Source organism: Pan paniscus, chromosome 13 (assembly GCF_029289425.2).
Source record: "Pan paniscus chromosome 13, NHGRI_mPanPan1-v2.0_pri, whole genome shotgun sequence".
Classification (NCBI taxonomy): Eukaryota; Metazoa; Chordata; class Mammalia; order Primates; family Hominidae; genus Pan; species Pan paniscus.
Window position 1 is genome coordinate 69,077,089 of NC_073262.2, and position 13,325 is coordinate 69,090,413.

The 13,325-nt window shown below is 33.2% G+C and overlaps 1 protein-coding gene across 1 annotated transcript in view; it reads right to left on the minus strand.

Moving 5' to 3' along the window:
• The window catches only part of SCN7A (sodium voltage-gated channel alpha subunit 7), a 92,190-nt gene that overhangs the window by 16,244 nt on the left and 62,621 nt on the right, over positions 1-13,325 (minus strand). Inside the window, exons 15-19 of the mRNA XM_055108704.2 lie at positions 12,715-13,149; positions 9,575-9,680; positions 8,199-8,353; positions 3,676-3,849; positions 1,601-1,708 (exon numbers count right to left, since the gene is read on the minus strand). Coding sequence (XP_054964679.1) covers positions 1,601-1,708; positions 3,676-3,849; positions 8,199-8,353; positions 9,575-9,680; positions 12,715-13,149 — 978 coding nt within the window. The remainder of the gene's footprint in view (positions 1-1,600; positions 1,709-3,675; positions 3,850-8,198; positions 8,354-9,574; positions 9,681-12,714; positions 13,150-13,325) is intronic.

Consider the following 13,325-nt stretch of genomic DNA (forward strand, 5'->3'; position numbering starts at 1 on the left):
AAACTCCTGAGCTCAAGCAATCTGCTCGCCTCGGTCTCCCAAATTGCTAGGATTACAGGTGTAAGCCACCGTGCCTAGGCTGTTTTGTCATTTTAACTTCAATCTTATCAAACCATTCAACCACCTTATTTTCAGCTTATTTGCCACCTTGTTTTGGTTTAAAAGCACTGGGCAATATCACCACCTTGTGGATCTTCATGATATGGTTAAATGAAGTCTGTTTCTTATTATATGTTACAATTACTATTTTAGATTTTTTGTTTCTGAGGTGTATAATTGGAATTTTGCCACATTTGGAATTTTATGTATTTACTACATAATCAAAATATTAATTTCCCAACACAAGTAAATCAAATGTATTTAAGAAACAGATAGATCAGGCCTAAGTACTATTATAATGAGTCAACGACACATTTGTATGAATTACAAGAATATTATCATGAATCATGGACTAAGTATACATATACAAATATAATTAATGTACTTAAGTACTTTACACAATCATAAAAGTGAAATTATTAAAATTTCTGAATTTTTTTTAAATAAAATACATATTTAAAATCATTTATATTTCTGTTTGTATTTATAGAGAAAAATAAACATCCACATTTTACCAAGTGGAAGGAGTTTAAGTGTTATGGTTTCTTAATTAATAACAGTTTAAATGTAACACATAATACAATAAACTATAGGGATAAAGGTTAAACATTAATCATTTTCTCACTGGATTCTACCATAGCAATGAATATGTGATATTAGGTAGTAATTAAAGTGGCAGACTGATATGAAAATAATCTACATAAATAAAAATGCAAAAACACATAAATGTATTATAAAATAAAAGGTACATTTGAATGTATTCTCCCATTTCTGTATACAATGGGTCACTGTATAGCTACATCCTTATACTACTTGTGGTGGTCACAGACTCCATTTTTTTCTATTAGGTCGAGCATTATGGGATTTCCATTTCAGGCACAAAAGATTGAACACCGGCCTTTTATAATATTCAATCTATTTTCTTTACATTTTTCAGACATTGGCCATTTTATAATATTCAATCTATTAATTTTCTTTACATTGTTCAGAAGAGGTTTTAACATGTGAGTGATGAAGACAGGAGAGGTAAGAAATCATCACTTGTGATTGTGACATTAAAAAAGTAAATTTATCTTAAACTTCAAACTTTTCTTTCATTCAGTGAGTAACCACTTAGGGTATACAATGTTTGTATAATTTTAAAGTTTGTTAACTGATCCAAGTTTCATTTTCTGACAACTGTATTTTTAAAATGGAGACAATTTTGGTAATATGCATATGTATATGGGGTAGAAATATATTTTTAAAACTATATTTTCTCTCTCAAATACTAGTCTCTTTTACTTGTCTGTATTCGTATTTATACTTTATGAGGAATAAGAACCTAGAATCTTAATAAACGTACCTATTCCTCTCTATTTCTAAGCAATGAAACGCAAAGTTTTTGTTGTATTAATACTGTTAAAGGTACAAGCGAGAAGAAAACAAAGCTTCCCAATTTGTGCAAATTTAGTAATTCCAAATAAAAATTTGTAGATTAGCTTAGAAACTTATCTCTTACCTTCATTCTTTCAAATTGAGATAGAACTCTGAGGGGCCGAAGGAATTTCATGGAAATAAGTGGTTTTAGTTCTTCCCGAGTTTTGCCTATTAAGCTAAGACAAAACACCTATATATTTTTTTTAAAAAAAGAGTGAATAGGATTCCATATTAATCAAAATAACATGTAAAATAAACTTTGCATTTATTACAACAGATATATACAATAAAAGCTTACCAGTAAATTTGTGAATTATTTTTACATATACTTCAAAATACATTAATAATCACAGAAAGTTATAAGAAAATTGTTGAGTGTTAAAATCACTTTAAAAAGATAAAACTAAACTGTTTTCTGGTAATAAGGAACATATTTTAGTGAGATAAATAAAAGTTGTATATTTTATACTCTTTATGATCAATGACATATCTTTTTTGTTTGAAATTAGATTAAGAATCAGTTTCATAATTACTTGTAATACAGTAATCATATGCAGTATATTCATTAAAACAAAATAAGAAATATATTTACAAATGCATTCATATACAAATATGGTTAAGACAATATACATGATAGGCTTTCAGAGGATAGGCATCAAGGAAAATATGAATATTGTTAAGTCAAAAGTACACACATTACAAAAAAGTATAACCAGATACTAAGGTAATCTTTAAAAGTAAATATATTAAAGGTTAATAAATGTTCATAAATACTAAGGTGGTAAAGCTAATATTAACTTTTATTATATCTTCAGATTTTTCTACATTTTCAAGTCAACATTATGAAAAATTTCTTCTTTTTACCCTTTACTAAAGAGACAGCCTTGAAGTAGGCTTTGAAGTTTGGGTATTATTTTCATAAGCATGAAGGAATCTGGACACAGAACAGTGACTAGGAAACAGGAAGGCGAGTTGCAGGCATAGTATGATTTGGTTAGAGCTGAAGGCTAATTTGAAAGAGTGAACTTAGAAAAGAGAGGTCAGCTATTTTAAAATCATTAATTGTAGATTGGGGAGCTTCTATCATTGTTTATAGAATAGAGAGCCATTCATTCATTCAACAAAAATACTGAGAACCTTCTAATATGACAGAAATTGTTCTAGGCACAGGACTTAAAGGAGGGAAGAAAACCAAGAAAAAATTCTACCCTAATGGAACTTAAACCTTAGTGGGAGAAAACAGACAATAACAAAATAAATGAACAAATGGTACAATATTAATAAGGGGTATGGAGATGAAGAAAGCAGACAAAGAGAAAGGGAGTATTGGAGTGGTTGCAGTTTAAATAGTGTTGTAAGGAAAGACCTTCAAAGGTTTCGTTTTGGCTAAGGCATCAATGCCAGCCAAGGTTCCAGTTGGAAGGAAAAATAAGTGCACAGGCACTAAGATGAAAATAATCTTGGCATATTTGAAGTGCTCCATGAAGGCTGGTGCTGGTGGATCAGTAAATAGACCTGGAGAGGGGGAAGGGAGCAGAGCAGGGAATATGTCTGGATTACACAGATACCTGTAGAGCATTGATTGCAAAGATTGTTGATTTTACCCTGAATGAGATGGGTGTTTATCATAAGGTTTCAAGAGAAGTGACATGAGCTGACTTCCATTTCACAACAGTTACTCTGGTTGCTATGTGGAAAACAGAATGATGGTATGCAGGGCAGAAGCAGGGACACCACTTTGGAATCTATTGTAGAGATCTAAGTGAGAAATTTGGGGAGTTTGGATCAGCCCTGCACTTGTGAACATCATAAGTAGTCTAATTGTGATATATGATTAAGAGTTAAGCCAACAGAAGAACTTAAAGATTTTAGGGTGCTGATATCATCAAGATACTGTGCAACAAACTTACATGGTTAACAGTAAATTCAAGGTGATTATTATAATAACCCAGGAATAAAGTGTTGAACTTTTAAAATTTTGGAATAAGAAGAAAATGATAGATGTTAAATTTTACAAACTAAGAAAGGTGTCATGTACCAACAATGTAGAGAGAGAGGGAAAGGAAAGATATAACAAATTGACAGGAAGTGAAAGAGTAAGAGTGAGGAACAAAAAGTAAATCAAATAGCCTTTTACATTTTCTTTAAAATACGTACAATAACAACCACGAAGTCCAGCCTGTACCAGCCATTAGAGAAATAGGCCTTAAAACCATATGCCATCCATTTTAGAAGCATTTCCAGAATGAAGATATAAGTAAAGATCATGTCAGCATATTCTAATAAAATTTTAATTGTCTTTCTCTGATCAATATATATATCTTCAAAAGCCTGTGGGTAAAAATAAAAAAATAAGCATTAGGTGTACAGGTAATTTCTAAAAACTCTTTTGACATAAAAGGGAACAAAATTTTGTCTCTAATAGGCATATGGTGAGCACTGTCAGAGATTGTAGGCTCCAGGGCTGGTTCACTATGCTTGTATTTATTGACATAATCTATAAGTATTATTATTTGACCCCATGACTACGCCGGACATCATTAATTGATCCCAGAACTAGTTCTTATATAGGCTGAACCTGGCTTCATAATTGTTTTAAATAGCGATCCAAAAATCCCCTCCAAAATCAGTTAATCAAACTTAACATAAGAGACAAAATCTTTAGTCACATCTGACATGGATCTTATATGTAATTCCAGGTAGCCAACTCACAGATATATGCCACTTACTCATAGAGAAACAGATAGGTTTTTAAAATGTCTTTAGAAATCCATAAGGCTATCAGGTAAACCAGTTGAAACGCTGATGATTAATTAAAACTATAACTGTTTCTCCAAAGCTTCTCAGTTTTAATGTCAACCTTAATTTGACTATGGAATATGTAAAGTCTGATCATGTCATTGAAAGCAATTTCATAAATATTTTAGCACTGAAAACAGGCAGGCAGGCTTTCAATATCAATATACATAAGAGGACAAAAAGCAAGCAAGGATTAAAATAATCTCATATAAAGAATGATGTGATTCTTAAAACCTACTGTTAAATGGAAGTAAATACAAAATAACAATAGATTTTATGGCTTTTAATTGAACAAATTACTGTGTAAATGAGTCCATAAAGATTATAAAGTTCTTAAAAATTTTATTTTGTTACATGTATTTATTTTTCAATTATTCAGGTACATAATGCAAAATATAATAAAAAGATGTTCAAAAGCCTCCACTTCAATTAGCATGGGTAGAGTAGATTTCACCAGACCAATGATCCTGCTGCAAAGAACCAGAAAAACAGTAAAAAGTTTAAAAAGCATTTGTTTTTAAAGGCATCACAGAGCTGCTGTATCAATAAAGAGCAGATGGGTCCTAATTGTAGAAAGGAGAAGGTCAAGAATATGTTCAGAACAAAAAGATTTCACACGTAAATTCTAATAAAAATAAAGCTAGTATCAAATTAGGCAAGATACGTAACTTAGGATAGTTCATAATAATAGAGGGATCAATACTACAAGTATACATCTGTATGTCCAAAATAATGGGTCATCAAAATATATAAGGCAAAACTGATGACACTAAAAGAAGATTTAGAAAAAAAAGCAATCATAGTGGGATGATTTAACACATTGTATCTATGGCCAACCAAAGAAAAACATCTTTGCTAGATCACTAAGGCTCCCATCGTAGATGGGAACAATGGAAATCACAAACTATAATTGCACCCAGCTACATCATTTGACACATGCTTTTCAAGTACATGTTGAACACTGTAGTAGATGCTGGAGTTGCCCACCAAGAACTCCCTTACTGGCATATCTAACTATTCCACAGCAACTGAGTGTTGCTTGATAACACACAACTGAAGCCCTTCTGGAGAACTGCCTCTGCTAAACAAGACCCACGCCGCCTGAGAGGCAATGTTTCCACTCCTAGAGGGACCCAGCACAATCAACGGCTGAGTGGAATAGAGATATAAATGCCAGCTCCCTTTTGTCACTCAAGGTGAAATTACGCGGTGCAGTCTGGGCTCCAGAGCCTCCCCACAAGATCAAGCTGAATTGAGTCTTTCTTGAGGATTATGAATAGGCCTACAATAGGGTAGGTGTCTTTTAAAAACTCTCTTTAAGGTCTACCTCTACCTCCTCTCCTGGCCACCTGATGCATAAATAGAGACAACTCTCTTCATACAGTGGCCTGGGAAGTACTAAGACTGCTAAGGAAGGAGGATTGTATACCAGAAAACCTGGTACCTATGCAAGACCTAGAAACATGTATTAGCAGGAAATGGAGGAGCTTTCCTGGTAATGTATCTAGAGAGGGCTGCTTATTAGTTTCCTATTGTGACTGTAACAGATTACCAGAAATTTAGTAGCTTAAAAACAACACAACTCTATATACTCTCATTCTTGATGTCAGAAATCACTGGGCTAAAATCGAGGTGATGAGAAGGCTAGTTCCTTTTGGTGGCTCTGAGGGGTCTCAGTTCCTTCCTTTTTCAGCTTCTAGTGACTGCTTATACACTTTGGCCTGTGGTGCATTCTTCTGTCTTCAAAGGATGACACCCCAATCTCTGCTTCTATCCTCACATCACCTTCTCTTCTGACACCAACTCCTCCAGCATCTCTTTTGCCCGAACCATCGTGATTACATTAGGCTCAGCTAGATAATTCAGGATAATCTCCCTGTCTCCAGATCTTTAACTTGATCAGATCTGTGACGACCCTTTGCCATATAAGTTAACATTCAAAGGTTCTGGGGATTATGTCATGGACATATTTGAGGGCCATTTATCAGCCTACAGGCTGGATCAAAGGGGATAGAATGTGAAGCTGGATAAAAGGAATAATGTGTTGATATGGGGGTCACAGTTAACTCCAGCACCACAGGAGTTAACATCATATTGATTCATTATATTGATGATATCATGTTAATCAGACCTGATGAACAAGAAATGGTAAGTTCTCTAGATGCTTTAGAGAGACATATGTGCCTCCTACTCTAAGAAAGATACAACGCCTGGTAGGCCTCTTTAGGATTTGAAAGCAAAATTTCACACTTGGGAATATTGATCCAAAGATGCATTATCAGGTGATGCAGAAGATTGCTATTTTTCAGTAGAATCTGATGCAACAAAAGATACTAAAATAGGTTGACTATATTCTAAGCAGCCTTTCCATTTGAGCCATGTGAAGATCCATGATGCTAGCAGAATCTATGATGGAGAAAGGCATAGTATGGAGTATCTGGCAAGCCCCCTAGGGGGTATTTGTGTTTCCCATTCTCTCAACCTTAGGATAGGTGGACTCTGGGGTCTTTGCTCCCAGAATAGGGCATTAGGAGACATAGTATGTCTCCTACTAAAATTCAAGCTTAGATGTCATTTGCTCAATTTTTGATTTCTTGTACCAGTCAACTAGTAAGAAAGAAAGAAGTTACCATACCAGCAAGGATAATTGACCCTGATCATTATGAGGAAGTGGGATGCTGTAACAAAATGAGAGGAAGAAGAAATACAAAAGTAACACACAGTTTGAATCGATTTTTATTAAGTCTGAAATGGATAAAACTAATCCATGGCAGTTGAAGTCCACATGCTGGCTACCCTTGTGGAGTAGGGAAGTAACTGAGGGGTAAGAGTGTTGTTCTGGCATCCTGGTAATGTTCTGTTTCTCAATCTAAGTCACAAATGTGCATTCACATTGTGAAAATCATTCCTGCTGCACACCCATGGAGAGTTTTCAATATGTGTGGTAAATAACATAAAATTTATTTAAAAATATAGGCAGTGCAAAGTCCAGTTCACAACCATGACTCCATCTTCTGTGTTCTGTGCACCTCACAGTTAACTAGATCTTGTATGTAAGAATTCTCCTTAAAAGATCTCTGATCTTCTTTAATCAAATACAAACAAATACCAATATACATTCTATTTTTATTCCTTTCCTATATAAAAGGCAGAGTGCCATACACTTTGTTCTACACCGTTCTTTTTCCACTTATTACTACATCTTGATGAATTGTAAATATGCACATAGCTTCTGAATTTTTAAAATAGCTGCACAGAGTTCCATTGGATGATTTTTCATAGTATAAAGTCAGCTATTACAGACCTTCTTTTCTAACCCTTTGCTATTATTACAAAACATTCTTCAGTGAATTACCTTGTAGAACCATTTAATGTGCAGATATTTGTAGAATATTTTTAGAATTAAGATTCTGGGTGCAGAATTAAGATTGTAGGGTCAAATACATTTGTAGTTCACAGACCCTTTAAAGCATATGCAATAGTTCCCTTTCCTTTGATAGGTACCAAAGTACAAGCATATTATAGCAGTTTTGGATGTGCAAATCATTAAAATGTTTCATACATGAAAATTCATTAAAATTAGAAGAATCCGGTATCTATTCACATTCCATTTCCCACCGTCACTCATATATTTTGGAATTCAATATTGCAAAATAATATATTAAAAATCAATATTAAATTTAATATTGAATGATGCATATATAAACTTTCTAAGAAAGTATAATATTTAGATTTTAAATCACAGAATATGAAATTTGGTGCTATTTGGTGCTATAGTAAATATCCTTGGAAATGTAATCCTGGTTTTGACTTTCTGAATTAACAGAATCATGATACATTTGTCCCCAGCAAAGTATCAAACACCCTGGCTGCCCACTTACCAGAGTGCCAGTGCTGAGCAGAGTAACAAGCCCAATAAAACACTTAAACCAATTGTTCTCTACAATCTTGCAGCAGGTTTTCCTGATGTTCTGCCAGATTTTTCCTTTCCTGGATGCTCCACTGATTTGACCAAGTGAAGATCCATGTCTGCAACCTGTCAAGATTGAATTGGTAAGAACAACAATCTAGAAAACTCATGAAAAAGTAAACACCTGAAACTTTCTACTATGTGCCACAGCAATTATTTATTTACAAATTCTAATCCAGGTTGTCTCTGATTTATAAACATTTAATTTTTACCCATGGTGTAGTGACCACTGTAATCCCTGAGCAGAAAAAGGAAAACTGGACTTAGGAGTTCGGTAGTAATGAGAGGAAAGGCATTGTGAAAGGCAGAAATGACCTAGAACATGTTGTCACTCTGCAAAACAGTCTGAGAATAGGTATTCACTAATAGCACAAAAGAAAATACACACAAATATCTCATTTCTGAATGTTACATTTTGATATAATGCCTGAAAATTTACTCTTTGAAGATTCACATGGCATAACATGCATTCCTGTTTAAAAATATAAATACTTATGAGATGTTAAGAGGCATAAAATTAGTTAAATCAAATTAATTGCTTTGATTCCAGTTCTTAGGTGGCATGAAAATGGGAATTTTTATTGAGACTATTACGGAAGTAACATGGACTGTGGAGTACTTTGTGGATAGAGTACATGTGTACGGGGCTGCACTCTGTGCCAAAAGGGTTAGCAAAATGGAAACCTGAGGCTGGAGAAGAGGTTGATATACAGGTGACAAAACGAAGAAATGGAGGTAGGTGGAGTTTAAAGCCAAAATATTTTATTTTAGAATTTTGTCTTGTGTTAAATTATACTATGAGTAGTATTGTGGCAGTGGAATACTATTGATAATGGTGTTTCCAAAACACATTTTTCATGCTGTGAGTAATATTGGGTAAAGATACATAATGTTCATATTTGATTTTATACTAGTAGCTATACCACTGTGTGCTTTAGAACAGAGCACAATTTAGGAGTAAAACAGAAAATCAGTATAGTTAAAGCAGCACTGAGATGTTTGTGTATACACATATACATGCACACATATACCTATATATGTTGAAGTCAAATGAAGTGTTCTTAGATCTCATGAAATAGGGCCAATATTTAAGTTACTCATATAAAAATGGCCTATAACTGTCAGAGGAAAACAAGTTGTAATGGTGACACTTGTATATTTAACATGAATATTAAGAAATGTATAAAGATTCAGTCAATTGACTGACATACTGGGTATGGAACATATACATTTTGACAACTTATAATTCAAATTAGTTTCCTAGCAAGATAAACAAAATTTTCTTACCATTTTTCAGATGCTTTGATCTTTCACCTCCATAGAACATTTCTTCTTCTTCAGAGATAGCAATATCAACAGTACTGCATTCAGATGAGCTAGATTGCTTTATTTTCTAAAAGGTGAAGTCCCACCAAAAAAGTTGTGATTAAAGTTTCATTTACCCATGGTGGTCAAAGTTTATTTCATTTTCAGAAGTAAGAAAAATTTTGTACAGAAATAATATTATTAGGTTTAAAAGAGTTTAGGCCAATTTCATGACTGAGATTAAAATGCATACATATTGGTAAGAGTTGAAGTTTAAAAAAATATTGTATGATAGTTACTTTAAGCTAAAATAACATTTAGATTAAAATTAATGTTTGGTTTATAACACTTTGCTTCTTAAAGATGTATAGGCTGTCTCCAATTCACAAAAGGATTGGGGTTCCAAAGTTTTCTTGGAGTAAGTCACAAGTTTCCCATATATGCTATTTCAATTAGATGAGTAGAATCAGAACAAATCATCCCTTGATGCTAAAGATGGGTAGATAATAGTGCACCTAGGTTTCATTGTAAAATTCAGTCCAGATGGTCTTATGTATGTCATCACAGGATGGGATTTATCATGAAGTAAAATGAGTGAAAGGCACAAGAAATAGGGATAAGGACAGGCCTGGGAAAGGGGCACAGCCTTATGAAAAGGATCCAGATGCAGAATTGACCTTCTTTCTAACTCTGCTTTTGACTGAAGTTCAAGGCTGGGTAGAATAAGGTGGTCATTGCTTTACATAGGTAATAGTGCAAATGATACTCTTTGCCTTTATTTAAAATTATTTTCTCACAATACTTTATTTTACCTTATTTTAAAATAAGTATACCGTAAGTCATTCTTTAAAATCACCAAGATCTAAGGTTAATAGCATATAAGTAATATTTTCTAATTAAAACAAAAATTAAGGCAAGCGTATTTTAACATTTGGAATGAAACCAATCTTATTTCATAAAAATTAAGAAAAAAATCTAGGTAGAGTGCCAAAAAAAGAGAAATTGTCAATATTTTGTCCTAGCTCTTAGACTTATACACAGTAAGTGTCAAGGAAATATAATTAGAAAGCTTTTTTTGCTTTAGTTCTTACGTGGTCAATTGTCAGTAAATCATTATAGTGCTCAATTAAAAAAAGGAAAGTATCCAGCAGAATATTATTCTTACACAGATATTTTTATTTCCATTACTTTTATATATTCTTTATTTATTTCTAATGAAATAAAATCTGTAGCAATATATTTATTTGAGACTAGGCATTAAGTAATTTAAATATAATATTTGACACTGTAATTAAAATTATACATCATAAATTTATATTTTTAAAGAGTTGTAAAAAGCTTTGTACATATCCTATTTGATGTGATTTCTCCAAAATACCTGTGAGTAGGTATTTTTCTAATTTTACAAATAAGTCAATTAAGTCTCAAATTATAAATCATTTATTTTGATAGAAGATTATTTAATGGCATAAGAAAGTGACCATGATATACTTCTGCATTACAAAAAATACAAGTTACAAAATACGATGTGAATTTTGATGTTATTTTTATAATATGTAAATATATATGCATATTTTTAATAAAAATAGGCTGGAAGTACAAATACCAAAGAAACAAGAAAGTGTATCTCTGAATTATCAGATCATTTATAATATTTTTGTGTTTTATTTTTGGCTGTGGGTATATCAATATCCTAAGTAGTCATGGGCTACATAATCTAGAAAGCATCTAACTAAATATATAAATAAATGAATACATCTTTTGTGAGTAGTTAATCAACCAACAAGACCAAATAACTATGCAGCATAAATAAAAACTGCAATTTCAATATTTACAGTAATTTTAAGTTACAGCTTTCCTATGTATTTTCATACTCCAGAATTTCTAAGGAGATTAGCATGAAGTTTTCAGGGACACTCCAACATGCTGTGCTGTGGTAAATAGCAATTTCACCCAGAAATGGATAGTAATCCAAATCTTTAACGAAGATTGAGAAGTGTTGCTGAGTAAGAATTTATGCCTGTTTTATAGCAATGGTATTAATTTAAAAGGTAAATGAATCTTAGACTATTGGGCATGTGGATTAAAAATGTTTCTCTAACTAAAATAAAGATGGCTTTAGTAGGTGATGGAAGGACCTTGGATAATTGAAACTGAATTCCTCTTAGAAGACAATTTGTGAAGTTATTGTAGAGAGCATCTGCCAAAACAGAAGAGGTCTGGGAAACAAGATGGTGCCAGAGATGATGGGGACCTGTAAAGACACATTCCCCGACCCTCCAGTGCCCCTGAGTGATCTGAAATGATTCCCTAGTGGGGTCCAAGGTAAAAAGCCCTTGTGCAGATGTGATCTCTGTAGGTGTAGCTTTCTATGAAGTTACACCTCCTTCTAAAACACAAGCTGCTTGCAAATGGAGACAATAAGACTGTTTCCAGTAGGGTGTATATTTTAGAAGCTAAGTGAACAACAGTATCTACCCTTCTTTGAATGCGACCCTGATTTTTTTTAAAGCCAGTGCGTTATAAAGCTACCAACTGTTCAAAATTCAAACTGGGAGGTTTTAAAAATTCCTTTAGTCCAACTTAATTATAATGTCCAAATATGGGCAGAAATGATCTGATTCAAATCTTAGAATTTTAGCAAGCAAGAAGGAATTGTAGCACTCTTCTAATTGAATCTCCCATTTTAAGATTATAAAGTCCATGGAAATTTAGTGATTTGTTAAATCATACACCTTGATTTAGAAAACTTTGGTTTCCTCAGTATACTTTTCAGCACCCTCAAACTGCCTGGTTATTAATTTATAGAATGTCACAATTATATCATCTAATGTTTCCTAAGTGCTTACTCTTTACTAGGTATTGTTCTATGCACTATTACCCCCCCCCCCCCATGGACTAAATACCATTTTAGCCTCATTTAAATATGAGAAAACTGAAGCTTGGAAAGTTTAAGTAATTTGATCAAAAGCATAGAGTCAGAGGCTAAGAGTGATGGAGCTAGGAGTGATGGAGTTAGAATTGAGTGGATAATCTGGCTGTGGAACTTCGGCGCTGATTTACTTCCTTATCAACAATACTATAAATCACCACTAAGCAATCAGGATATTTAAACATCTTACCTCTTTGCTGCCTCCATCACCAGACTTACTCTGAATCTCCTTATTATCCAGATTTTCTATATCAGATTCTCCTGAAGCAATTGGTACAGTTTCTGAGACACTAGGACTGGGGATAAGTGATTGGCTCTCATTTTCAGTAGCGTTTTTCTCTGTGCCACTGCTTTTTTCCTTATCTTTGAGAAAATCTTGGGTGTTGCTCAATTCAGAAAGGGTATGGTCAGAAATATCTTCTTTAACATATACCTCATTTACATGGTCCATTGTGTCCTTTGGGACATTTTGTGTTTTGCATAGTATTTTAAGAAGCACATAGTTTATTCCTTTTTTAATCCTTGCCACTGCAAGCTGGAGATTTTTTGCTTCATTATTCTCTTCAGCTGTTACATCCTTGCATGAACTAAATGAGCTCACCAATGCCAGAAACAGGTAAAGTACCTAAATAAGGAAGTAAAATGAGGCTAAATGTATCTCATTTTGTTTCATTTTAAGTAATGAAAAGTTTGTTTACAAAACTGACGAGAACATTTAATATCTACTCTGTTAGCATTTTTCAAGAATACAATATATTGTAATTAATAACTGTAGTCACCATGCTGTACAATGCATCTTTT